This window comes from Odocoileus virginianus, chromosome 33 (assembly GCF_023699985.2).
Source record: "Odocoileus virginianus isolate 20LAN1187 ecotype Illinois chromosome 33, Ovbor_1.2, whole genome shotgun sequence".
NCBI lineage: Eukaryota > Metazoa > Chordata > Mammalia > Artiodactyla > Cervidae > Odocoileus > Odocoileus virginianus.
The window spans coordinates 19252635-19279984 of NC_069706.1; the positions used below are offsets into that span (position 1 = coordinate 19252635).

Sequence of the window (27350 nt, forward strand, 5' to 3'; positions counted from 1 at the left end):
TTTCCTATAACTGAATTATCAAATGTTTTAAGACTCAACTAGCCAAGTGCTATTTATTTAGAACCGAGTCTGACATTTCTAAAACAGTGAAAATTGTATAGAGCATATAAAACTTTTAAATCATACAGTAACTTTAATGAACATCAATATGAGCAGAATTTGTGCTATTACACAATCCCAAAGATTGGGAAAAATGGAAATGGAAAAAAAAATCACTATCAATTCTTCCCAGAGAGATTCTGTTGAAAGAAGAAAAGTAAACAGTTGGTAATAACAGTGAAATGGCTTAAGACTGAAATAACAAGCAATTGATCCATCTGTTCATTTTCATAGGTAATTTTATTTGGTTTTTAGAAAAATATATACAATAAATGGAACCTCAGTTTTCTTAAATAGTTTTAAATTAAAAGTATGCAAGTGAGAGGACAAGTGTATTTCCACAGTCAAGACATCAACACTGTTTAATAAAGTGGCAGATAGGAATTTCTGCAGCAAGTCACAAACATGTACAGGAATGGTAGGAAGTGAGTAGGAGCAGCTTGAGGCCAGTGGGCTAGCCAGCTCAGACAACACAGTGGGGGTGCGGTTTCATCTTGCCCCTTTAGTGTGAATTTAAGAAAAGAATGATTTGCCTATCCTAGCCACTACAGCTTTTGAGTACAAACATTTGAATGTGGGGAGAAGGCCCTCCAGGGCTCTGCTAACAAGCTAACTGGGCTAACCAGAGATTGCCATTTCAATTTGGTATTCAGCTGGACTGGATGTATTAGGATTACCTGTCAGTCACAGTTCCACTGGTAGCAGATGTAACGAACTCAAAGGCTTGGAGTATTTGTTAATGCCATTTGCTTTGGATGAGACCCCTGCTTTCTCCCGAACATTCTTCAGAATTTACGGTATCCAACAGTGTTTGTGAAAGACCCTTTCATGTGGCAGCTGTCTGACTTCTACATAGTTTTGAGAAGTTAAGCAAGAAGGCAGCAGGAGCTGCATTAGCTTTGTTTCAACTCTGCCATTTCCCCATATAATATACACTATATTATATATACTACACACTACAGTTACTCCAGGCCTACTTCTCCAGGGGCACAGATCCTCCCTCCACTGGTTCTGGGGCTTTTCAAGGAACTGCAACCTATTCATCACGCTAGCCAGAGGCCAGTCCGTCATGGGATTTCCTGAGGTGCTTAAACGAACTGGATTATACAACTGCCACCAGGAGCCACCTTCCTTCCTCACTCTATGCATTTGCTAATAAATAAGCAAAGCAACGAGGCCAGCGTCAGGAGCAACATCAGGCTTTGGGGTCGACACACACTTGTGTGAGTGAGAGAGAGAGGTAACAGGAAGCAGGCCAGCGAGTCGTGGAGCTGGCGCTTCACTTAGGAATGAGAGGAGAGAGATCGGTACTTGGTTCTCTGTTCATCTATTTCCTGTTTAGTTTTCTTGATGCAACTAAAGATCTCCTTAAAAAGCGCTTTGTATTCTGGCGGCGTCGAGGTGGTGGGGGAGCTGACGGGCTCTGGGGTGACAGAGGCCGGGCCCCAGCTGAGGGTGCCGGGCTTGGGCTGGGCGTTCAGGGCACCCAGGTCCTTGGCCGGAGCCCGGGAGGTCTGCACAGCCTTGTGGGACAGGCCGTCCTCCTCCTGCTGGCGCTTCTTCAGCAGCTCCTCGTACTTGGCCTTCAGGGCGCTGTACTGAGTGTCCACCTCGTGCAGCAGGGAGATGCCCCTCTGCTTCACCGCCTGGGCCCTGCGGATGCAGGTCTCCTCGTGGCCCCTCACCAGGTCGCTGCCCGCCAGGCTGCTCAGCACCGTCTCGCTGCTGCTGCGCTTGAGGGGCTTCCTGAGCGCTTCGGGCACGGTCAGGAGCATCTCGTCCAGCAGGCTCTGGCCGGGCTCTTTGAAAGGGACGAACAGAGAGTCGGGCACCAGCTTCTCCACCCCGTTCACAAAGGGATGCTCCGCCTGCAACATCTGCCGCATCTCGGCCACCTCGGCCTCCAGCTCCAGCGCGCGGGCGCGGTAGGCGTCCGTGGCCCCCAGCTGCTGCTCCAGCTCACTGTTCTCCTTCAGCACCAGCCCGAACTCCTGCTCCATGGTCACCCGCTTCTGCCGCTCCAGGCTCAGCTGGGCCTGCAGCATTGCCACTGTTTTCTTCAAATGCTCATTTTCTTCCTCATCGGGGCTTTGCTGACTCGGTAAGGAAGTGATCTTCTCAGCAAACACATGATCGTACACGAAGTGCCTGGGGGAAATATTGAAAGACTTACACAGATCGGCTCAGAACGCAAAGAGGGAGGCTGATGATTTTTTTCCAACTACCTATTTTTGAGGAGCTGTGATATGACTGATTTTTGCCTATTCCACCCTAGAGCAGTGGCTGAAATGAATGTGTGAGGCTGACAAATTAGCACATGGAAGAAAACACAACTTTTGTAATTAATTTTTTAAAAAATATTAAAAATGCTACAGAACATCCATTCCCAAAGACCAGTGGTATGACTGGGACTGTTCAAGGAGATCAGAACAGTCAGCGGTGCTCAGTCTTGGCAGCAGATTAGAATCACCTGGGCAGCCCTAAAACATACTGGTGCCTGGGTCCCACACCCATAGATTCTGACCTAGCTGGTCTGCCACCTGGACTACAGGGTTCATTTTGTTTAAAGCTCTTCCTATGATTCACAATATGCAGCTAAGATTGAGAACCACTGCTGCAGTGATTTTAAACCAAGAACATATATCAGAATCACCTTAACAGCCTTTTACTCACACCTAGAGATTCTGATTAGGCCTGACCGCTATCTGGTGAACAGTCAAGTTGAGGCCCACCAAATGCATGAGCTGGTCTGTCTCCTGGTCAGAGTCCTGGGCAACTTGTAACTGTACTTATTTGCTACCTGCCTCTTCCTGAGACTGAAAGCTCCATGAGGGCAGGAACTGTGTCTGTTTTGCTTACCACTCCTTACATCTGGCATAGCATCTGCCTTACCACAGGTGTTCAAGAAATAGTTCTTAAATGAAGATTCAATCTCCAAAGTCTAAATTGTAAAAGGCTTTCCTGCAGGCAAAAAAACCCAAAACCCTTCTGTTTGCCTGGATTTTGTTTTACTGAAATTTCAATTGGACTAAACAACAACAACAAAAACTATCACTTGTATGTTTAAGTGGTTTGTTCAAACCACTGGTGGTCTAATAGCCAAGTGGCATTTCCTCAAAGGGTACGTTTAATCTACTGGGATCCAGAACGTGCCAGTGACACGAGATGTTCTCCTGCTTGCAAATGGAAGGTGGCTCTTACTGGCGGAGGTCATACAGCTCTTTCAAAGACGAGAAGCTGGGGGCCGATTTCTCCTGGTCATGCCTCCCCTGGCTCCTTCTCCTTTGGCTAGATGATTTCAGCTCCTCCACTTGGCCCTGGAGGTGATCAATGTTCATTTGCAGGCATTCAATTGTTTCAGTCAGACTGTGAGGAACAGACAGAAGCCAATTGCAGCTTGTCATATTAAATTAAAGGCATACGCGGTGAGGAGAGCTTAGTTGCCAACCACTCAAACTGGGCTTTTGTAATTGGAAAAGACTTCTATTTAATCTCTATTCTCCATAGAGAATTAAATTAAAGCTTACCCCATACTGACCTGAACCCGCTACAGCCATGTTCTATTCTAGTTTATACTAAATAACTTCCCCTAGGGCTTCTTCAATGGATTCTAAAAAAGTTACCTCAGAATCTTTTGCTGTGAGGCCTTGCTGTCAGCAACCAGCTTTTGATTTGTTTCTTCCAGTTCCCTCGCTGTGACATCTAATTGCTCATAAACCTTTGCATGCTGTTCATTCATCTGCCGCAGAAGCTCCACCTGCTTGGTCAGATACTGGAAGAGATAATTGTGACCAGGTCACACATTAAACACATAAGATACCTGCAGTATTCCAGGCATAGTATAGAATGTATCCTGCAATTCACTTCAATTCTGACACAACCTGGAGTGATAAGGGCTCAGTTCCACAAAACTGCCCCCCCATTCAGATACCAGAGGTAAGTCCTAGGGACTACCTGTCCTTTCGACCAAAGAGCTATAAATTTGGGAATTCCCATGACCTCCCCTCAGGTTCAATAATCTGCTAAAACAGAGCTTTGGAAAGGGACTTACTTACACTTACAGCTTTATTCTTCTCAGATGCACACCACCCTCCCTGGAAACCCCTTAGTCTCCTTTCGGAGTTTTACTGAAGCTTCATGGCACAGGCATGATTAATTTAATCATGGGCCACTGGTGAACGAACTTGATTCCAGCCCCTGTCCCCTCTGCCGAGGCTGGGGACTGGGCTGAAAGTCCTAACCCTCTAATCATGTGTCTGCTCCTCTGGCGACCAGTCTCATTCTATCATTCAGGAAATTCCAAGGGATTTAGGACTTGGCGACAAAGGTAATATATATTTTTCATTCTACCACAATACCACAAGTTTATTTTACGAAATGAAGAACTTCAAATCTCAATTAAACTACTTTTCTTAAAAGGAAATGAGTACAGGCCATCCTTCATATGTTTAGTTCCCCTAAGGCTCACCAATACATTTTAGGCTGGTCTACTCTTACAAAGCACAAGACACGCATGAAATTAATATCTGACAGAAAATCTAAGCAAGACATGATAATCCCCCAAGAGAAAAAGCTTGGAACACACGGTCCAAGTTTAAGCAAAAATATCTTCTACAGAAATAAGGAAAGCCTAAAAGGGAGGATTCTAGATGATTTTTGCTTTAAAGATATTTGATTTCTTTCTTCTAGGTGAGATATTCTGGACAAAGAATAGGGGAAAAAATATTGATTTAACCAGAAAAAGATACTTTAAAACTTAATATTATTCAAAGATATTTTTAATTCTGTGAGAATGTTGTCACCATAACCCTCCTTGTTTGTGAGAAATCTGCCAGATTATTTATTTTGCTAAGGGTGCTTTCCAACTGGCCTAGGATAAAGGGGAATAATCACAATTTTAATGCCTCACTGTCACGTTACCATGATTCCCTACCCCCCGGCATCTCCCCCAACCCCACTGCCACTGGACTCCACTTGAAGACTATGAAACACTGTATATATTCCAAATGAAACAGTCTTAATATTTCTCGGGGGCACAACCAGAAAGAGAAAAAGGTAAGTCTGAAGCATTACCAATGACCAAATGGTAACAGACCAAAGACACAACTTTAAAAATACTTTCTGGAGGATCCTCAGACACATCTGTTAAGTGTTTGCAAAGCTAACTGACTTCTTCCAAAGAACAGGCTACATTACTTTCAACAGGCTCTTTAAATGGCAGTGTGGCAGAGTTGAAAAAAGTGTATGAGGTCTTTTTCAAATCTAGTTACACAGTTCAGTAGCAACGTGTTGAGAAAACACTTCATTCTCATACCTTTTCATACCCCTGAAACTCTTGGCTGAGAATGCTTTGGAAAATTCTTTGAATTTTAGGAAGACCACACATACTTTATACCATCCTCGGTGAGGGCTGGGCAACACCCTTGTAATTAAGATTTAATATTCTCATCAAAGAGTATGAGTAAAGATTACAGAAAGCCCCATACGAGTTCAGGTGAAGGTTTGCTGTCAAATGAATTTGCTGCACTTGAAAAAAAAAATCTTGTTTTTTTATAGAGCTTTTTGGGTTCAGAATTAAAAATGAATTGTGGATCAGTCAGTACCTACCTTATAGGACTGAAGGGGCTTCCCTCATAGCTCAGTTGGTAAAGAATCTGCCTGCAATGCAGGAGACCCCGGTTGACTCCTGGATAGGGAAGATCCCCTGGAGAAGGGATAGGCTACCCAATTCCAGTATTCTTGGAGTTCCCTTGTGGCTTAGCTGGTAAAGAATCCACTTACAATGTGGGAGACCTGGGTTTGATCCTTGGGTTGGGAAGATCCCCTGGAGAAAGGAAAAGCTACCCACTCCAGTATTCTGGCCTAGAGAATTCCATGGACTATATAGTCCATGGAGTCTCAAAGAGTCAGACACAGCTGAGGGACTTTCACTTTGTAGGACTGAAAGTATTAAATGAGAGGGAATGAGCACAAGGCATAGACCCTGTGAAAGCCTGTTTACTTCACTCCCTCAATCCCGTCTCCTAGAGGTGTGCCCTTAATCCTTCCCTCTGGCTGGCAATGTCCTGGTGGGTTCCTGTCACTGATGGGAATGTGTTCAATCTCTTCAGCACACTGGAGTGGAAAAAAGATTTAGAATACAGAAATGTGTTTAATAGCTGCAGACATTCTGCAGGCTACTTTATGTCAAGTATAAGGTCTCAAGTAGAGCTTCCCCTGTGGCTCAGCAACAAAAGATTTGCCTGCAATGCAGGACTTGGGTTTGATCCCTGGGTTGGGAAGATACCCTGCAGAAGGCAAGAGCAACCCACTCCAGTACTCTTGCCAGGAAAATTCCAAAGAAAGAGGAGCCTGGCAGGTTACAGTCCATGAGGTCTCAAAGAGTTGGACATGACTGAGGAAGGAAACTATGACAAACCTAGATAGCATATTAAAAAGCAGAGACATCACTTTGCCAACAAAGATCTGTATAGTCAATCTATGGTTTTTTCCAGTAGTCCTGTACAGATGTAAGAGTTGGACCATAAAGAAAGCTAAGTGCCAAAGAACTGATGCTTTCAAATCGTGCTGGAAAAGACTCTTGAGAATCCCTTGGACGGCAAGGACACCAAACCAGTCAATCCCAAAGAAAATCAATCCTGACTATTCATTGGAAGGACTGATGCTAAAGCTGAAGCATCATTTGGCCACCTGACGCAAAGAGCAGACTTACTGGACTTATTCCCCATGGCACAGCTATGCCCCAGCAATCTGAAACAGACTTTTTTTTAACCAGTCTCTCATACATGGGCCCCAAGATATTGAACATTTTTAAAGATACAATGTTCAAATTAGATTTGTGGCCAGTATAAAGGAAACAAGTCAGTATGTAAATAAGTACAAAGACACTGTTTAGAAAACTACAGTAGGTCCCCCTTATTTGATATATAAAAACCTGTGGGGGGTGGGAAAACACAATGAAACGTTTAGGAAGAACTTGTGATATTTTGGTCTTAGATGACTTGGCTTTAAGGACAATCTGAAGAATGGCAGAGAGCTTGTTTTCATGCAGTAGGAGTTTAATCTTATTATTATTAAATCAAAGCTAATCAGAAAAGTCCTTCACTTCTCCAAGACTCTGTGATAGGTTACCTAACAAAGGAGTCTGACTAAACTCGTCAGCAACTTCTAAGAAAAATGTTGAGCCCTCTCAGCAAGCAGTGATATGAGACCAGAGAATCAGAATCCATGTAGTCAGACATTGCTTTAAGGTTGGCCTCTAAAACTTCAAATTAGTTTTTAATCAAAATTTTCCAATTCTATAAGGAAATGGGTTAGCTTATTTTCTACCCTTCATTTAAAGGCATGGCTATGCTTCCTAAGTTCTGGTTTTTTCAATTCAGAATCTTTGATCACAGCCTCAAATGAATCTGCCTGGACTGCAGAGATCCTAAAATTCAAGTGCCAAAAAAGAGCTTGAGTACCCAAGTATTTGCCATATTAAACAGGGGAGAGTGATGAGGGGATATTTAAGCAAAACAGTGGCAGAAGGGGAATATGGGGGTAGCAAAATCATAGGCAAAAATGTTACCTTATAGGCAAGAGTATCAAAGTTGAAGTTCCATAGGTTGTCTCCTAAATGTCTTAGAATATGTACAGAATGTCACCTCAAGGAGAATACGCCTTTTAGGAGTGTAAGGTTCAGGCTATATGAAAAAGCTATAAGTAGGGGGCCTTTACAATTGAGGCAAATCTTTGAAAAAGGCCAGAAGGATTACATTAACAGCTATTTGCAACTGTAGAACCCTGACCTGGAATGCTGGAAAAGACAGACACAGCCAAACACTCATAAGGAATGGAATGGAAATTTGGCTTTTATATAGCATTGGGATTATCCTTATATTAAAGATTACAGCCCAACTCCTCTGAATTTAGTATCAAAATGACCTTCTACAACAATGAAGAAATGTTCCCCACTACCTTTGAAAAACCTCTCTCCCCTGATTAAAATATTACATTTCCCTTGGAGGAAATTTAGAAAAAAGTTAAAAAGTATGAAATATGAAAATGAAAACCACTTATAATCTCATTATTAAGAGCTTTGCTGGTTCTAATTTAGATCTACTTTCCAGTAATTGAAAAGGATTTATTTTTTTTTTCAGAATTAAGATTCTTTCATTACTAAAATTCTTGAAACACGGACCAACAGTGCAACAATTCATACTGTCCAAAATATACATATATATAAGTGTATATATCGTCTCATTGCCTCAGAACAGCCCTGTGCCAATGTCCTGCAAGCATTCTTATCACCATTACACAGCAGAGCAAACAGGATCTGAGAGGTAATTCATTGCCTAAAATCTAGCCAAAGAATGCTCAAACTACTGCACAATTGCACTCATTTCACATGCTAGCAAAGTAATGCTCAAAATTCTCCAAGCCAGGCTTCAATAGTACATGAACTGTGAACTTCCAGATGTTCAAGCTGGGTTTAGAATATCAAATTGCCAACATCCACTGGATCATCGAAAAAGCAAGAGAGTTCCAGAAAAACATCTACTTCTGCTTTATTGACTATGCCAAAGTCTTTGACTGTGTGGATCACAACAAACTGTGGAAAATTCATCAAGAGATGGGAATACCAGACCACCTGACCTGCCTCTTGAGAAATCCATATGCAGGTCAGGAAGCAACAGTTAGAACTGGACATGGAACAACAAAGGAGTCTGACTAACAAAGGAGTCTGACTGGAACCAGAACAGACTGGTTCCAAACTGAGAAAGGAGTACGTCAAGGCTGTATATTGTCACCCTGCTTATTTAACTTATCTGCATAGTACATCATGAGAAACGGTGGACTGGATGAAGCACAAGCTGGAATCCAGATTGCCGGGAGAAATATCAATAACCTCAGATATGCAGATGACACCACCCTTATGGCAGAAAGTGAAGAACTAAAGACCCTCTTGATGAAAGTGAAAGAGGAGAGTGAAAAAGTTGGCTTAAAACTCAACATTCAGAAAACTAAGATCATGGCATCTGGTCCCATCACTTCATGGCAAATAGATGGGGAAACAAAGTGACAGACTTTATTTTTTTAGCCTCCAAAATCACTGCAGATGGTGACTGCAGTCATGAAATTAAAAGACGCTTACTCCTTGGAAGAAAAGTTATGACCAACCCAGACAGCTTACTAAAAAGCAGAGACATTACTTTGTCAACAAAGGTCCGTCTAGTCAAAGCTATGGATTTTCCAGTAGTCATGTACACATGTGAAAGTTGGACTATAAAGAAAGCTGAGTGCCAAAGAATTGATGCTTTTGAACTGTGGTGTTGGAGAAGAGTCTTGAGAGTCCCTTGGACTACAAGGAGATCCAACCAGTCCATCCTAAAGGAAACTAGTCCTGAATATTCAATAGAAGGACTGATGCTGAAGATGAAACTCCAATACTTTGGCCACCTGATGCGAAGAACTGAATCATTTGAAAAGACCCTGATGCTGGGAAAGATTGAAGGTGGGAGGAGAAGGGGATGGCAGAGGATGAGATGGTTGGATGGCATCACCAACATGATGGACATGAGTTTGAGCCAGCTTCGGGAGTTGGTGATGGACAGGGAGGCCTGGCGCACTGCAGTCCATGGGATCGCAAAGAGTCGGACATGACTGAGTGACTGAACTGAACTAAAAGTCTAGCTATTAGCTATGGAATTGAGGGTTTAAGTCTGAATCTTCTAACACTGAGGTCAGAGCTCCTTCCACTTCCTTTCAAAATCTCCAGAGTTGGAAACATTTAGGAACTATTGGAAGTGTTTTGTAAACTGCTTATCTGTCCTCTGTTAAGATACTGATTTGAACAAGTACTCATTGATTATTTACTATGTTTGAAAGACCATGAATAAACACAGCAACAGCCTTCAAAGTTGCAGTGGAAAATGGGGAGGTAAGGTGGGGTGGGGAAAGAAGGAGAATAAAACAAATCAAGAAATAAGTATAATATACAGTAGAATATTGATAAATGTAGTAGGGGAAGCACAAAATGCTTTAAAATTTTCAAGGAAGACACGAGCTCTTGAAATAAGGGCCCCTAAGGCCAGACTCCTTTGACTCCTGTGAGGATAAGGCAGGTTTCCAAGAAGAGAAGCAACAAAAACTCAAGGCTGTAGGCTGCTCACACAACTGTCAGAAACTTTAAGAGAATCCAATCGTGTTTGATAGTGTCAGATCTCATTATTCTCCAAAGCTTCTCTCCTCTCTTCAGCCAAGAAAAAAAAACTTGCTCTGGAATCTTGAAAAATTAGATGCTGAGTAGAAGCCACACAGGCTATATAGGCATCTCTGGAGCCAATCATTACTTTCAAAGCTTATTTAATCTTTAAAAAAAAAAAAAAACACAATGCCTAACAAAATACTGATCAATTTTTATGAAGACTGTTTGAAACCCACGAACAGTTTTTGAAAGCATACTTGTAGTTCTACTGAGAAAATATCCTTTGACAGTTTCCCAGTTGTCTATTTCCATAATGAGTCACATTTTTAGGGATTTTATCCTAGTATTTTCACCAGTTCCTCATCCTTCTTCATCTACTCTTGAGTAGTTTGTTCCAGGACTATTTTCTGGCTGATTTAAAATTTCTCTGGGTTGGTAGAGAGGTTCCTTTTTGGTTTTCAATGTATTTTCTAAATTTAAAAAATGATCATGTATTACTTTTCAATTTCCAATGAACATTCTAAAAAGTTAGTTTAAAACTTGTACAAGTGACTCCATTTATGTAAAGTTCAAACACAGGCTAAACTAGTCTAAGGGTATCAGAGTGCTGCTTAGTGGGGGTGGTGACTGCAAGAGCTGATAACGTGCTCATTTCTTTTTAATATAATTTTATCTATTATTTTTTAAATTTTTGGCTGCACTGGGTCTTCGCTGCTGCACAGGCTTTTCTCTAGTTGCAGAGAGCAGCAATGCATGGCCTTCTCACTGGGCTGGCTTCTCTTGCAGCAGAGCGCGAGAAGCTCTAGGTGAGCGGGCCTCAGTAGCTGCGGCATCTGGCCTCTAGAGTGCAGGCTCAACAGCTGTGGCACAGGGCTTGGTTGTTCCACAGTAGGTGGGATCATCCCAGACCAGGGATCGAACCCGTGTCTCCTGCACTGGCAGGCAGACTCTTTACTGCTGAGCCACCAAGGAAGCCCACTTTCTCATTTCTCGTCTGGGTGCTGGCTGCAAGGGTATATGTTTATGAAAATTATCTGAACTACAGACTTAGCATTTGTGCTTTTTTCTGTACGTATATTTTTTTAAAGTTTACTTAAAAGAGAAAAAAAGACATCAGGTTTGAATTAAAGGAAGAGTCCTTCTAAAGTTTAGGGGGCTCTCCAAGGGTACAATGATAAGAGACACTACATATATGTATATTTGCATGGGTCATCATTTAGTAGAGAATTAGGTTCTTCAGCTGCCTGGTTACTTTTACAAGCGTGTTCAGGCCATCCTTGGTATAGACTATTGGGTAGAGATCTTGGAAGTCTGTTGTGATCTGCAAGTCTGCCTGGGCACAGGTATAAATCGAGCAGGCAGTAAGTCTAGTCTGTAGGAGGCCCCCGGCTGGTAAGTGGGTTTACACAGAATTGCCATTTCATCTCCATTTCATCCCACTCCTTACTGACGTTCAGGAAGCGATTTATAAAGAGAAAGAAAGAAAAAAGTCAACCATGATGGCAGAGAAGAAATCTAAGATTTCTAAAGAGAAGAAATCTTTGTTCTTACTCAAAAAATAGCTTTGGATAAAGAGTAAAATGCTGAACACTACAACACTTGGTCTATGAACCACTGGACCCATATGCTCCATTATAGAAACAAGGGATCTATGGAAATGTTTCTGGAAGTACCCCAGGCTAAACTTATTCAATTAACTTTATATTAATACATATAGTTGACTGTATATTTATTTAATCATTAAGGTCTGATCTGGATACTTCATTTCTATTATCCTTTTCAATATCTTACAAGAATCAGGGGTTGGGGAGAGGTGACTGCTGTTACCGTGAGGCCACGGTAACACATCTGTGTGAAAGCTTGAATACAAACATTTTTTAAAGAAAAAAAATATCTTATAGAAGACATTAGATAGTGGAGTGTTATTTATAGATTTGGAGAATCTCAAAGATCTTTGGATTTTTTTCAGAATGTCAGTGATCTCTTTTAATTGTTTAATCATCTTCAATATCACAGAAAACAAAAGTAGAAAGACAGGTAACTTAGATCATAAAGCAATTGTGTTTGTAATCCTTATAGTAACAAATAGGCATCATTCCCTAATTATATAAATATTTTGACTTTTTAAATCTGTTTTTGGCAGATGTGCTAAAATAAGTATTCACTACAGTATTCAGTTATGGTGATTTGTAGGTGCTTTCAGGGAAAACACCAGTACAAGGTGTTAAGACTATGTTTCTACCCAAATTCAAATAAATGTACCCCACAGTATATGATAATCTTCAGGTATATGCCCTGGGACCACTCTATGAAATCTTCCAATCAATTGAAAAACAAAGCCCATGAAACAAAACAGGAATGAGCTTCTTGACCATGTATGACACTTGGATATCACAGTTTAAAAATGCCTGGTTTTCCTGCATTTTTAGGTTTTTGCACAATTCTATGGGTAATAAATTCAACTTTGGTATGGAAAGTTCTATGCTCTTCTGATATAGAAAATACTTAAAATGATAGCTGATAACTTCAATATCATTACAAGGTACACCTTTCTAGAATTATAAAAGCATATTTTGTCACATCATTGGCTAAATTCATAAATCCTGAGAAGGGGGAGGGGAATCTACTGTATGCATCTTAACTATGATCACTAAATAAAAGTAAGAATACTGACATGATAAATTTGTCTTAGTTTTAATGACAGGTTTATTCATATTCAAAAACTGAAATCTGTAATTTCGATTGAAGTCAAAGACTATGTCATTCTACTTTGCATTTCTAGCACCTGGTTCAATATATAATCAGAGCCTAGTAAGTTCTGACCATGATGAATGGTTTCTGTGTTCTAAGGTCTTCTACCTTTTCCTGCACATAGACTTATAATAAGAGTCCTGGTTCTACTGTATCAATTTGAGGGGAAGGAGTTACAATTTAAGTGCAAGATTTTTTTAAGGGGGGAGCATAGTTTGGGCCATGAAATGTTCTGATGGACAATTGTTTGGTTAATATCCATAACTATCATCTTTACAGTCACCTGGCCTACACATAGTTGGGCTACATTAATGGGACCATTTACAAGATAGCACTTTCATTTTAAAGCCTTAAGCTAGCATCTTTCGTATTATGAAATCAGGTACTACCAATTTTAAAAATTTTCATCAAATTTAGGATGGTGTTTGGTTAAGGGGAGGGGATGCAGCCAGGCAGGGTATACAGAGGGAGTCTCAACAGTTTTCTTTCTTAGTCTGGTTGGTGGGTACAAGGGTGCCCACTGTATTTTTCTCTTGTACCTCTTTGCATATCTTAAATATTACATAATTCATTTTTAAAAGAAAAAAAAAACCTAAATGTAGTATTCACAGCTTTACTTTGCTTCACATATTGGTAAATACTGGACCATTTATTTCTAAGTATACTTCACCAAGGGGGTAGAGAGAAATGTCTTTCATCACAGCAGATTTATGTGCTGAGAAAGCTTAAAGACAGTAAAAACCAACCTCTATACACTTTCCATGGTTCTTTATACCAAAAAAGTCTACATTATAAATTAAACATTACTTTTAATTGCAAGTGGTACTTTAGTAGAATACAATTGGTATAAGATCAGAGACAGCCAATACCTCGAAAGTAACTCTCCTGCTGAGTAACTTACCTCGATCTCCTGTAGCTGCTCCTGGTTGGTTGTGTACATCTGCTGAAGAGAGTCCTCTAACTCTGTGTTTCGATCCAGTAATGTCTTCCCAAGCTCAGCAGCAAGCTGGAGATCTAGCACAACAAGCAAATCTTATTAGGGTAGTGCAAATGATCTCAGTTCAACATTTTACATAAGCCAGGGCCTAAAATAAGAATGAACCAAAACCCAACCCAATGTATAAAGTTTAAGTCAGATCCCAATGGAAGATGGAATGGCACAGAAGGAAGCCGGATTCTACTTAAAGTTCAGTGACAGTGGGGCCTTCACCAGGTTCTGTACTCTAGATGTACCCTTACTGACAAGATGTCAAGAATAGTGATGTACTTTATGGAGGTGTATTCGTTTGTTTAGGAATGATCATTCAGCACTGTGACATCAAGATCATAATTAGTTGCCAAAGTACAGGCAAACCTAAATTCCCATGAATTTGGCTGCTATGAATGCAACTGTCAAAGCAAGTGTGTTACAGACCCTGGCCTCCTCAGTGTACTAAACATTAAGTCAAAAAAAGGAAAATGACATCGGTGATAAGAATACTACCGCAGGTCTCTCTCATTTTTTCTATTTCTTTTCATTCCTTCTGCAAGATAAGCAAACCAGCTAAGCAAAGCAGCGAACAGTTTGTGTGGTAACTCAGTCATAGCCCATACTTTCATTTAGGAATAAGAACCATATTTCCATTTTAAACCTCACTTTCCAACACTCTCTCTTCTTAGGCATATATGCATGTATGACAGCATTACTTTGTTACACACAATCCCAGAAACAAAAATTCACAGACACAAAGAAGGACAATAGTTCTAACATAGGTAGCTGAAACACTTTTCTGCATTATAAGTTGGAGAGGTCCTTTGATAACAGTGGAAAATGCACTGAACTGAGTAGGAAAATCTGACTGCCATTTACCAAGTGAACACTTTACATAGAGTGACTTTAAGCATCCCTACATCTAGTATTCTTGTGTAGAGAGATGACTGTCCTGTCAATATGATTGTGAAAATCAAATGAAATAATACACAAGGAAATACTTGATGAACTGAGCAGCAGTACGCAGGCAAAGTTATTATTAGTGTTCACTGATTTACAAGTGAATGACTTCGTTGCTGACTGCCACAGCGCAACCAAAGTATGAGCTATGGCGGAGTTATCGCACAAACTATACTGCTGCCTGTTGCTAGACACCATCCTAAGATCTGGCTAGAATGCTGAATAAACGGATTAAGTTCCTGCTTTCCTGACACTCCCAGATTTACAGGGGAAGTCAGACAGCGGAATAAGTAAATAAACTTGAAAACTGTGATAAACACTATTCATTCATACACATATGCATATATTCAATAATGCCAGACATCATTCTGGGGATATACAAATGAACTCAGCTAACAAACTCCCTGCCCTCATGGAGCTTATACTCTCATGGGAGAAACAGCATGAAGAAACATACACTAGACAGCAAAAAATGCTTTTTAAAAAAAAGGGGGAAGGAAGAGGGAGGGAAGGGTATGGATGTGGGAGGTTAAAATTTAAGAACAGGCAACAAGGGTGACATTTGACTCCAGATGTGAAGGACTGAGTAAGTGACTCACATAGATGCACTACGTGCGTCTGTGTGTAGTTTGTGGCTGGGGCAGCAGGAGACAAAGAGGGGTTCCAAGGATGGCCAGCTTGTTAAAGCCAAACGAAGGAGATCAAGATGCTGGTTTTCACTGAGGGAAATGGAACCATGGGAAGGCTTTTGACCAGCTCCACTCCGGCTGTTGGGTAAGCTGGCCGAAAGGGACTAAGGTGGTGGCAGGGTGACCGGGATACTGCAGTCACCTGGGTGAGCGATCGTGGTAGCTTAGATTAGAGTGGCGGAGATGGAGATGAGTAGAGGTGTCAAATACTGGATGTGTTTTGAAAGTAGAGCTAAATGGATTTGTTAATCAACTGGATGTGCTACGTGAGAGAGGAGAAAAAAAAAAACCCAGGTTTTATGATCAGGCACAAAGTATTTTCTATTTTAGAAAGGGAGGTCATGATGGAAGTCTCTCTTAGAAGACATTTTAGCTAAAGCTTGAGGGAGGAGGATCTTACCATATAAACGCCAGGAAGAGGCCCTAAGACGGGAAAGAAATTGGCACATTGTACGGACCAAAACGGCTCATAGTTTCATGTCTGAAATGCAGTACTTGGGTGCAATCTCAAAAACGACAAAATGATCTCTGTTCATTTCCAAGGCAAGCCATTCAACATCACAGTAATCCAAGTCTATGCCCCAACCACTAATGCCAAAGAAGCTAAAGTTGAATGGTTCTGTGAAGACCTACAAGATCTTCTAGAACGAATACCAAAAAAAGATGCCCTTTTCATCACAGGGGACTGGAACGCAAAAGTAGGAAGTCAAGAGATACCTGGAGTAACAGGCAAGTTTGGTCATGGAGTACAAAATGAAACAGGGGGAACGGCTAACAGAGTTGTGTCAAGAGAACACACTGGTCATAGCAAACAGTCTTAAAACAACACAAGAGATGACTTTTACTCATGGACATCACTAGATGGTCAATACTGAAATCAGACTAATTATATTCTTTGCAGCCAAAGATGGAGAAGCTCTATGCAGTCAGCAAAAACAACACCAAGAGCTGACAGTGGCTCAGATCATGAACAATTATTGCCAAATTCAGACTTAAACTGAAGTAGGCAAAACCACTAGGCCATGCAGGTACGACTTAAATCACTTAGAGTTATACAATGGAAGTATACAATGCAAAAGTAGGAAATCAAGAGATACCTGGAGTAACAGGCAAATTTGGCCTTGGAATACAAAACAAAGCAGCTCAAAGGCTAACAGAGTTGTGTCAAGAGAACACACTGGTCACAGCAAACACCCTCTTCCAACAACACAAGAGAAGCCTCCACTCATGGCCATCACCAGATAGTCTATACTGAAATCAGATTGATTATATTCTTTGCAGCCAAAGATGGAGAAGCTCTATACAGTCAGTAAAAACAAGACCAGGAGCTGACTGTGACTCAGGTCATGAACTCCTTATTGCCAAATTCAGACTTAAATTGAAGAAAGTAGGGAAAACCACTAGACCATTCAGGTATTACCTAAATCAAATCCCTTATGATTATATAGTGGAAATGACAAGTAGTTTCAAGGGATTAGATCTGATAGAGTGCCTGAAGAACTATGGACAGAGGTTCGTGACATTGTACAGGAGGCAGTGATCAAGACCATCCCCAAGAAAAAGAAACGCAAAAAGGCAAAGTGGTTGTCTGAGGAGGCCTTACAAATAGCTGGGAAAAGAAGCAAAGCGAAAAGCAAAGGAGAAAAGGAAAGATATTCCCATTTGAATGCAGAGTTCCAAAGAATAGCAAGGAGAGATAAGAAAGCCTTCCTCAGTGATCAATGCAAAGAAATAGAGGAAAACAATAGAATGGGAAAGACTAGAAATCTCTTCAAGAAAATTAGATACCAAGGGAACATTTCATGCAAAGATGGGTTCAATAAAGGACCGAAATGGTATGGACCTAATAGAAGCACAGAAACAGAAGATATCAAGAAGAGGTGGCCAGAATACACAGAGGACTATACAAAAAAGACCTTCATGATCCAGATAACCACAATGGTGTGATCACTCACCTAGAGTCAGACATCTTGGAGTGTAAAGTCAAGTGGGTCTTAGGACACATCACTATGAACAAAGCTAGTGGAGGTGATGGAGTTCCATTTGAGCTATTTCAAATCCTAAAAGATGATGCTGTGAAAGTGCTACACTCAATATGCCAGCAAATTTGGAAAACTCAGCAGTGGCCACAGGACTGGAAAAGGTCAGTTTTCATTCCAATCCAAAAGAAAAGCAATGCCAAAGACTATTCAAACTACCGCACAATTGTACTCATCTCACACACTAGCAAAGTAATGCTCAAAATTCTCCAAGCCAGGCTTCAACAGTACGTGAACCATGAAATTACAGATGTTCAAGCTGGATTTAGAAAAGGCAGAGGAACCAGGATCATATTGGCAACATACGCTGGATCATCGAAAAAGCTAGAGAGTTCCAGAAAAACAACTACTTTTGCTTTACTGACTATGCCAAAGCCTCTGACTGTGTAAATCACAACAAACTGTGAAAAATTCTTCAAGAGATGGGAATACCACACCACCTGACCTGCCTCTTCAGAAATCTGTATGCAGATCAAGAAGCAACAGTGGACTGGTTCCAAATCAGGAAAGGAGTATGTCAAGGCTGTATATTGTCACCCTGCTTATTTAGCTTATATGCAGAGTACATCATGAGAAATGCTGTACTGGATGAAGCACAAGCTGGAATCAAGACTGCTGGGAGAAATATCAATAACCTCAGATATGCAGACACCACCCTTATGACAGAAAGCGAAGAAGAACTAAAGAGCCTCTTGATGAAAGTGAAAGAGGAGAGTGAAAAAGTTGGCTTAAAACTCAACATTCAGAAAACTAAGATCATGGCATCTGGTCCCATCACTTCATGGCAAATAGATGGGGAGACAGTGAGAGACTATATTTAGGTTCCAAAATCACTGCAGATGGTGACCGCAGCCATGAAATTAAAAGATGCTGTTCCTTGGAAGAAAAGTTATGACAAACCCAGACAGCATATTAAAAAGCAGAGACATTACTTTGTCAACAAAGGTCCATCTAGTCAAAGCTATGGTTTTTCCAGTAGTCATGTATGCATGTGAGAGTTGGGCTATAAAGAAAGCTGAGCACCAAAGAATTGATGGTTTTGAACTATGGTGTTGGAGAAGACTCTTGAGAGTCCCTTGGACTGCAAGGAGATCCAACCAGTTCATTCTAAAGGAAACTAGTCCTGAATATTCAATAGAAGGACTGGTGCTGAAGCTGAAACTCTAATACTTGGGCCACCTGATGCGAAGAACTGACTCATTTGAAAAGACCCTGATGTTGGGAAAGATTGAAGGTGGGAGGAGAAGGGGATGGCAGAGGATGAGATGGTTGGATGGCATCACCGACACAATAGACATGAGTTTGAGCCAGCTTTGGGAGTTGGTGATGGACAGGGAGGCCTGGCACGCTGCAGTCCATGGGGTTGCAAAGAGTTGGACACGACCAAGTGGCTGAACAACAGCAGCCCAACATGAAGCTAGTGTGACAGCAGCTCACTGGGGAGAGTGGTGTGGGAGCTGGAGGAGCAGTTACGGTTCAGGTGACAGAAAGTATCATCAGCCATGGTGGAAAGTTTAGATTTTATTCTAAGTATGTTGGAAAGTCATTTCACTCAGTGTTGAAAAATATACTTATCACACTTATTATCAAAAGAGGGAACCTCACCACATATGATTTTAAAACAATTTTTAGAGGTTGACAAACTAGGTTTAACATTTAATTCATTAAACCAATATTAGAACTTAACCTAGAATAAATGGTAACTGAAAAGCAACTTTTGTTACCTGGCCATTTGAGGGCATCATTAACATTGTGGTTGGTTAGTTTTCCTTCACAAGCCAAAAAACCCACGAAACACCATTCCAGCTCACTTTAAAACATTTTACACCCATTTAAAATAAAACAGTATACTGTTGGTAGATCGGTGTTAAAATACATTCTCTTGTGATTTAAATATTAACAATGTCTATTCATGTACTTAAGATTTCATATACCAAGTCTATGAAATAACATCTTGTATTCAGAAGACATCAAAACCCTTTACAAACTGTTCAGCACTGCAAACATTTGACATTAATTTTTTATACCTTTTCAAGGTAGTTAACCCAGATTTTCAAATGAGAAGCACAAAGATGCTAAGAAGTGATCTGACCAATTCCATGTGGTGAGTCATAATAAGCAAGAGAAACCACTGTCAACAGATTCTAACTTTCACCCTCAACAGAATTCTCTATTATCCATATCCACACACAGAGATGTCCACATACTTCTTTGTTTAAGGTACAGAGTACTTCCGTCTTTTTACTTGTTCTCCTAGGTGACAATGAGAAACTCGAGTTGAGCTCTTCGGCTTTTACTGCCTGCGCCGCCAGGGAAAGCATATACAACCCCAGGCAAGTTGCTATCTTGTTTTCACTAGATTAAAAAGGAACTACGTACAGCTGAGATTTCCAGAAATAATTATTTTACACTCATAGGGTGTGTAATGTGTATACACAGCCCCACAAAGGAACCACCACGCTGAATTATTAAGGACAAAGCAAACATTACCTAGACATTACTTAAGTCTCTCCTGGCCTGCTATAAAGAAGTGAGTAATTCCTCACTAGAAAAGACCAGAGACTCACCAAAGATATTCTTACCCAGCAATCAAAACCTAAGCCAAAACCTCTTCCAGAAGCAAGACTAATTTGAGACCACCTACAGCTATTTCCTTCAGTTAGGAAACTACCTATGTTACTAAATATCAGCCAGGAGCACCTTTCCTGTTGCCACAGAAGAGATGCCAAGTATAGCACTCTTGCAGTAAATATCAAACAGAGAAGAATTTGAGACTTGTCCTTATCGCAATCCTTATTTTGAGTTAAACAAAACCCCAGCCTGGCTCAGTAACCTGAAGTCTTAGTCTCCTAAATATTTCATAGGATGTGTAGGATAGAATTCTGGCAAAAGAAGTCTCAGCTACAAGAAAGTATCTGTGAAGTCACACTGTATAATAGGATATTACTTCATCTGTTAGTTTAAAGACAAAAGTCTTTTTGGTCTTTAAAAAAAAAAAAGTTTATTTCCTGTTGTGTAGCATCTGGCTTCCATTACCAAAAGGAGCCAAAAGCTGGCAGTAAGCCCAAGAAGGTTTTCTAAATAATTTGTGGAGGGAATGGGAGAATATTCAATGTCCTTTATTCTTACTTAACACACAAAAGAAAAGGAAACAGTATAGTTTTGAAGCCTTATACACCTCTTCATCTCACTTTACACAATCATTTTAATTAAGAGCTTGTCTTTTCTAAATCCTATTGAACTGGCGTAGGCAACCACTAAAAATACCACAGATTTATTGCAGGCTTGAGAACTGCAACTTTCAGTACCTTCATGTTTAGTATTCTTCCACTAATCAGTCTTTGCAAGTGATAATAATCTATTTTAACAATATAAACTATTAGCTTTAAACAGATAGTCTACTCAGCCCTATGCCCTAGGTAAAATTAACTCTAGTAGTCAGGTGATTTTTTTAAAAGATCTTCCTTCCAGAATTCTGAAATCTTTAAATTCCACTGCTATTACATTTTTCTTCAGTTTTTTTCTGAAAAGAGGATGACATATTCCCATGTTAGCTGTAGTCTCTAGTATTCATTCAATAACATTAAAGCTGAAAGTTTTTCCTATTACAAAACCAAACGTGTCATCTGGTGATGCTTCTGTGTAACTCCTGTTGCCGATGTTACTATAATTGGGAAAGCAAAAGACCTGAATATAAACATCAAGAAAAATGATGGTGTCACTTTTAATGACCCTTTGAACAGTGATTCAGCAAATTCGTTGCTCAGATGGAAAATGTACTCATCTTAAAAAGCAGAAATCTTAATTTAAACTAAAATTTCATTTGCTGAACCACATAGTAGAAACCCAAATCCTTATTCTAAGTTCGCACAGCTCGCCAAACGACAATTACAACAGCAGCTGGTCTAAATGAAAACCCAGTCTCTGAAGTCTTTCCACACGTTCTCAGGGGCACATTTCAAAGCAAGCACCATCATTACCTACAGAGAAGGCTCCTGCTGTCCCAGAAAGGATCTTACTCACAGAGATTACAGTCAGTATTCTTACTTTGTCAACTCAGCCCTCTGACAAAAGACGTTCTCTTCAAAGTGTTTTATAAAAGCAACGGGTTTTCTTCTTCTGCCTGCAGTTTCACATGTTTCTAAAAAGGTATGAATGGTAGGCCACAGCCTTCTGAGGTTAGAAACTTTCAACAATTTTAATTTTTACAAAGAATGCCCCAAGCAAACTTTGGTAAAGAGATTCAACCTACTTAAGTAATGCTTCTATTGCTGAAGAAAAAAAAAAAAAACTGTAGTTCTATGACTGAGAACAGGATCTTAGAAAACTGTTTCAGCAACTCTGTACAAATAAGGCTCTCAGTAAAATTAATAGTGAGGATGTTAAAAAATGAACAGACATGTGTCTGCACTTGATAAAATCCCACCAGATCTGCTTATCAGCCTAAGAGGACAGACTTGCTTCCAAACCTTACTCAGCAGCAAAATTATCTAGTGAGGGCCTACCCACTGCCAAGCACTGTAGTGGGCACACCAGGAGGCAGCATCTCTAGTCAACAGGTTCCTAGTAAATATGTAGGATCCTGTCTGTCCTGTGGACAGGCGCTGCAGTCCTAGGGCCTCAATGAACACAATTTCCTCGCACAGAATAAACACAATTTTTGAAAAATTCACAAAAGATCCATTAGAAGTTTAGGAGTTAACATATAAGGTAATGAAAGTGGGACAAAGAGACCCTTCTATTCACACTGTAGCCTTCATTCTTCCACAGGCCAAATTCACAGTTGTGACCGTTGGGATTTCACATGTACTCCTACCCCACACACTTGGTTATGACACACAGGATTATGTCAAAGTCCACTGTGATAAAAGATGTAAAAGTCCTCTGAAAAGAACAGACCAAATTCCAAATGGAAACTGGCACTAGGAAGTTTGGACCTGTGCACTTCAAGATTTCATTAAATTTGCACACCTGATGACTTGATTTCAATCAGAGGTTACAGAGTCCCACGTCTAACCTCAACAGGTTGCATTTGCTCCTCAGTAAGTTGAAATATTACAAGTGGTTGTTCCTAACAACCTCCCACAGGGGGAAAGTGCAGTGTAGACTAACATGCCTGGTAGAAGGGAGTCGTGAAAACAATAATCCTGTGTGAGTGCCTTAGTTCAGGTCAACAAATGTTAAAATTGAGTTTCTATTATGTGCTAAGTAGTGTGCTAGATTTAAAAAAAAAAAAAAAAAAAAAAACCTGTACAGAGCTACACTTTCTAAATACAGTAAAGAAAAATATTTAGTTTTGATTATAGAGCAAACTGCTTCATTTCTTTATAGAGAAAGGTTGCAATAGCAAAATAGTTGCCTCATAAATTCTGGAGAAAGTATCAAACTAGGCCATCAATCCTTCTGGGGCATTCTGAAAATAGGTTAAAACGTAAGACAAATCTGCCTTGTGGATGTTGTGAATATGACGGCAAATACTGCGCTGCAGCCACTGAATAGGTTAGAGACTATGTAAGCATAATTACTTACATAAACTTTGACTTATATAAAGACTATATAAAGTCTGATTTAAGCCACAGGCCACAACATATTGATTTAAGAAATCACCTTCCCCCTAAAGAGTTCCTTATGTTTCTTTTCTGAGTCTTTTAAGCCTACATTCTTTTGCCCCCTAAGTTCAATGGTTAGCATGAACAAACATCATGGTCATTTAATATTCAACTAAATGAGATGTTAATTTTTTATGCCAGTTGAGAGCTGAAAAAGTTGATTTACACAGAATTGCTGAAAGAGAAGATGTCTGAAAAAAATTTCTCAGGAGACAGGAAATCCACGACAGGCCAAGATAGGAATGAATGCCTGTTAAAAAGCTAGGGGGCAAAGCGAAGGACATTCACTTGGCATCTGGTAAATAACGCCTAAGTAGCTCCCCTTCTCATCCCGTCTAAGACCAACTGAAAAAGCTGTAAACCAGGTGGCGAAGAAGAGATAGGGGTTTGAGCAGTGACTAGGACGACTCATTCTGAGTGTGCGGGTTCAAAAATACTTTGCCCTACGGCAGAAACTAACACAGTATTGTAAATCAACTATACTCCAATAAAAATCAGTAAAAAAAAAAAAAAAACCCCAAAAAAAAGACTTGGTCCCACATTGGTGGGAAGTCACTTGGCCGCTGTAGCATCCGCGTTACCCATTTGGAAAAGTGGAACAATATGAGTTTACTCTCTCAACGGAGTTACTGTGCGGATCAAATGTGTGCGCGATTCCAGCCACAAGGCACTGCTACCCCCGGCCCACCACCTGCAGCAGCTCACACTCGCCGGCTGGGAGCACCGGCGGTGGTTCCTCCCCGACGCGGGCAGCCCGGTAAGGGGCCACCCTTCTCCGCTCCGAGGAACGCCGTGGGGATTAAATCAGTTAATCTCCGGAGAGAGCTCCAAACGGTGCTTGGCGCCCGGTCAGCTCCGGACACGCAGTAGTGGCGGGGACGATGGGGGATGCTGATGACCGCGCAGGAGCCCGGGCCCGCGCAGCGGAGTCCTCCCGCGCGGGACCAGCAGACGCGACAGTCCCAACGCCAGGTGAGCGCCAGATCTTCCCAGATCCTGGCGTCGGTGGGCCCCAAGCAAAATCAACTTTTTAACACTTTCGCGGCCAGGAGGTGAAGCCTCGAGCCGGCAGCCACCCTGCCCTGGCCAGGCCCCGCCTGGCGAAAGGTGGCACCCTCACCTTGCTGGAGGTCCTGGTGGTCGTACCACGGCTCGTCCTCTTTCATCTCAAACTCCTCCACCAGGTTTTCTGCCAGCATCTTGGACGGCTCTTCCGGGGGCACTGGCCCCCGCCGCCGCCGGCCCGCCTCAGCCGCTGCCCCAGGCTCTCCGCCGGCCCCTCCGCCCTCAGCCAGAGCCGCCCTCGGGCGGGACGCGCCGCCGCCCAGGCTCCACCGCGACGCCTGACCACAGCCGCCCGCTGCCGCCGCCGGCGCCGCCACGGGGCGGCCCGCAGCGCACGCCGCGGACCGGCTTCCCTCGCGCCGCCCAACCGCCCCAACGGCCGGCGCACGGACGCGAGCGCCCGAGTCGGCTCTCTGAGCCGGCTGCTCACGCCGCAGCCGGGCCCAACGTGGCACTTTGGCAGAACCCTCCCCGACCGGGGCTGCGATTCAAACCCCCGGCGGCGCCTCAGCCAATCGCGAGCAGGCCGCAGGCCGAGCGGCGGCGACGTCGCCCAATCGCGTCCCGCCGCAGGCCCGCGGTTCGCCAGTATCAGAGCCAGGCGGCCAATGGAGACTCCGAAGGAAACAAAGAAGGCGGGAAAAGGCCAAGGGGTGCGGCCGAAGGTCCCGCCCTCTCCTCTTTTCGAAACGCTTCTGGGCGTGCATTCGGCGAGCTGGGGTGAGGAGGTGGTGGCCTCCGCTGCCAGTGTGGTGGGTGGCCGGCTGCCCGGCCGGTGGACGGGCTAAGTGGGCGTGAGGGTCAGACGTACGGTCTACGAGCAGCGGACGGTTGCGGGCGGGAGGCGCGAGGCGTGCCGGAACCCTGAGGTCCGCTGCTCCGCCGACCCCTGCCGGTCTTCTGACTCCCAGATTTGCTCTGCTTGACGCCGGAAAATCGAGGATCGGTCGGAAGTTCAGGGCAGTTAACTGTTTTCTTCTTGATATCTGAGCCCTCACCTCCAAATCGCTGAAAATATTTGTACTGCCCCTGAAACGGTGGGCCTCAGACCCACCTGAAGGTGCAGTTGAAGCGACTCCTGAGAAAAACATTGCAAGCGTTTTTGCATACTTTTTTAAAAAAGAGGTCACAGGTTAAGCATCTGGAGTCTTGACGTTACACCTGGAGAGAGGAGAATGCAGCCCTTGCACTTGACGGCCAGAAGGACAGTGAAAGCTATTGTCTGCACACAACAAAATAAAATCTGCTCGTAGGTTGTGGCTTTTACCATCTTCCTGCAGACAAAACACAGAAATTCTAAAATAGGGTGACAGATCAGAAAGTCATTGTTCTTCGCCTTGTTGTAATGATAAAGGTACAACTGACAGAAGACAGCTATGGTAGAATGCCAGTCGATAAGCTTAGAGGGAACAGTCGTTTCAGAGGTGATAAAAGAGGGATCGTAAACTCACAAATCCTTTTCTTCTAAATCCAGGGACACTAAAAAGCAAAATGTTACTGATCTATTTTTATTGTTAGGTTAAGAAAGAAACTAGGTTCACTGTTCTGCCCTAACTGCCTTTATTCTGGTAGAGGTATTATTAGTCCAGAGCCAAAAAAGAAAAAAATAACTAAAACTATCTTAATTTACAAGTCATTGCAGATAAAGCTCTTTGGAAAGAGAGATGATGGATTTAGGATTTGCTGATGGTGATTTGTTGAAGCTGAAGGGCCAGAATCCTGCCTCTGATCTTCAAGAAACTCATCTTTCATAGCCACTAGTAACTGAAAGTGCTAACCCTTTCACCATGGCAAAAGCTTATTTTGACTCCAAATCAAAGGGGAAACTGTATTAAAATGTTCTTTAGCATTCTTCAAAAAACAAATGCAAAACAGCAACAAAAAAAGAACGATTTGAAGAATTAAAGTTATTGATGATTTTAAATGGCAAAAAAATCCACACAAAACCCAACACACCAGACTTTATGCCTTTTAGCATTAGTGTGTTCTTTTTAAGGACACTGTTTGGGGGAACTTCTTTTTCCACCCCGGAAAAGCTTGAACAAAAATTGCACTGAAAAAGACAAGTTCGCTTTCAGTGCTTAAAAGCCCTGCTTTCAAGGGGTCTCCATCATTCTTTAGAGTCCATGTAGTCATAGCTGAGAAGCAATCATAAGCAGCCTCTTCAGCAACATTATTATTTGGTTTAGCAATAGGTTAACAATAACAACCCAAGTTGATTCTGAAAGGAGGCTTTTGGGTTTTCATTTAATAATTCACCAGGATTTAGTGCATGTTCCCAGCCTAATCATTACACCATTTTGCTACTTTTAAACTCTTCAATATTAAACGCTTTGTATTAAAGAAGAATCAGGTTCAGAAATCCTTTGTTCCTGCTTGTAAAGATACACTATTCTTGTTCTTTGGTGTTTTGTTGCTATAGTAAAGTCAAGTGAGAGTTTTAAGTAGTGTTAACTTTAAAGTGATTGTAAGTGGTGGTTTTCAGTTTGATACCTACTGAAATAAGTGTTTATTATAATAAAAATAATCTAAAGCAAAATATCAATAGTTCCTTTTGCAGATGGAAATAAGGAAGATTTTTACTTCCTTTTGTCAGTATATATAAACAGAAGTTAAGGCTGTGGAATTTTTTATAATGTTATCAAAACTTTGTATCCACCATATATATGTGTGTGTGTGTGTGTGTATATATATATATATATATATATATATATATGACATTATGTTTCAGACAAGATGGGTGCTTTGTTTCAGACAAGATGGGTGCTTAACTCAAAATCTTTTTAAAAAATTTGAACTCAGCTAAGCAAGCTTATGACTCCTTGCAAAATTCTGAGTTTATAAATACCTGCCTTCTGACTTAATGATAGATCAGTTCAGAAGGTGTGGCACACTTCTTGTTTTAGCATGCCTAAAATAAAAGTAAGAGAAAGAAGAGTGCCTAGATTTTGGTGGGCTGAATTTGTGTCTTAGGGCTTC

General features: G+C 41.6%; 2 protein-coding genes across 3 annotated transcripts in view; one reads left to right on the forward strand and one right to left on the reverse strand.

The window, feature by feature from the left end:
• Positions 1-320: 320 nt before the first annotated feature.
• CDR2 (cerebellar degeneration related protein 2) lies at positions 321-24798 on the reverse strand. 2 transcript variants are annotated; one of them, XM_020904422.2, is made up of 5 exons: positions 24427-24798; positions 13941-14053; positions 3723-3871; positions 3301-3465; positions 321-2247 (listed from the first exon to the last, which is right to left on the reverse strand). In XM_020904422.2, the coding sequence occupies exons 1-5, from the start codon at positions 24503-24505 to the stop codon at positions 1383-1385; spliced, it is 1371 nt and encodes a 456-aa protein (XP_020760081.2). In that variant the 5' UTR covers positions 24506-24798; the 3' UTR covers positions 321-1382. The 2 variants fall into 2 exon arrangements, with proteins under 2 accessions (XP_020760081.2, XP_020760082.2); XM_020904423.2 differs by lacking the exon at positions 24427-24798 and adding an exon at positions 19725-19798.
• A 104-nt stretch (positions 24799-24902) lies between these two features.
• The window catches only part of LOC110144449 (transmembrane protein 180-like), a 39720-nt gene continuing 37272 nt past the window's right edge, over positions 24903-27350 (forward strand). Inside the window, exon 1 of the mRNA XM_070461020.1 lies at positions 24903-25091. The gene's annotated coding sequence lies outside the window, so the exon portion shown is untranslated. The remainder of the gene's footprint in view (positions 25092-27350) is intronic.

Bases quoted from the DNA above. Each gene is read 5' to 3' on its own strand.
- CDR2 (XM_020904422.2), bottom strand. From the start codon at position 24,505: ATGCTGGCAGAAAACCTGGTGGAGGAGTTTGAGATGAAAGAGGACGAG. The intron at 14,054-24,426 runs GTGAGGGTGCCA...TTGTTGTGCTAG, and splicing joins CCACCAGGACCTCCAGCAAG to ATCTCCAGCTTGCTGCTGAG. The intron at 2,248-3,300 runs GTAAGAGCCACC...TATTTCCCCCAG, and splicing joins GAGCTGTATGACCTCCGCCA to GCACTTCGTGTACGATCATG.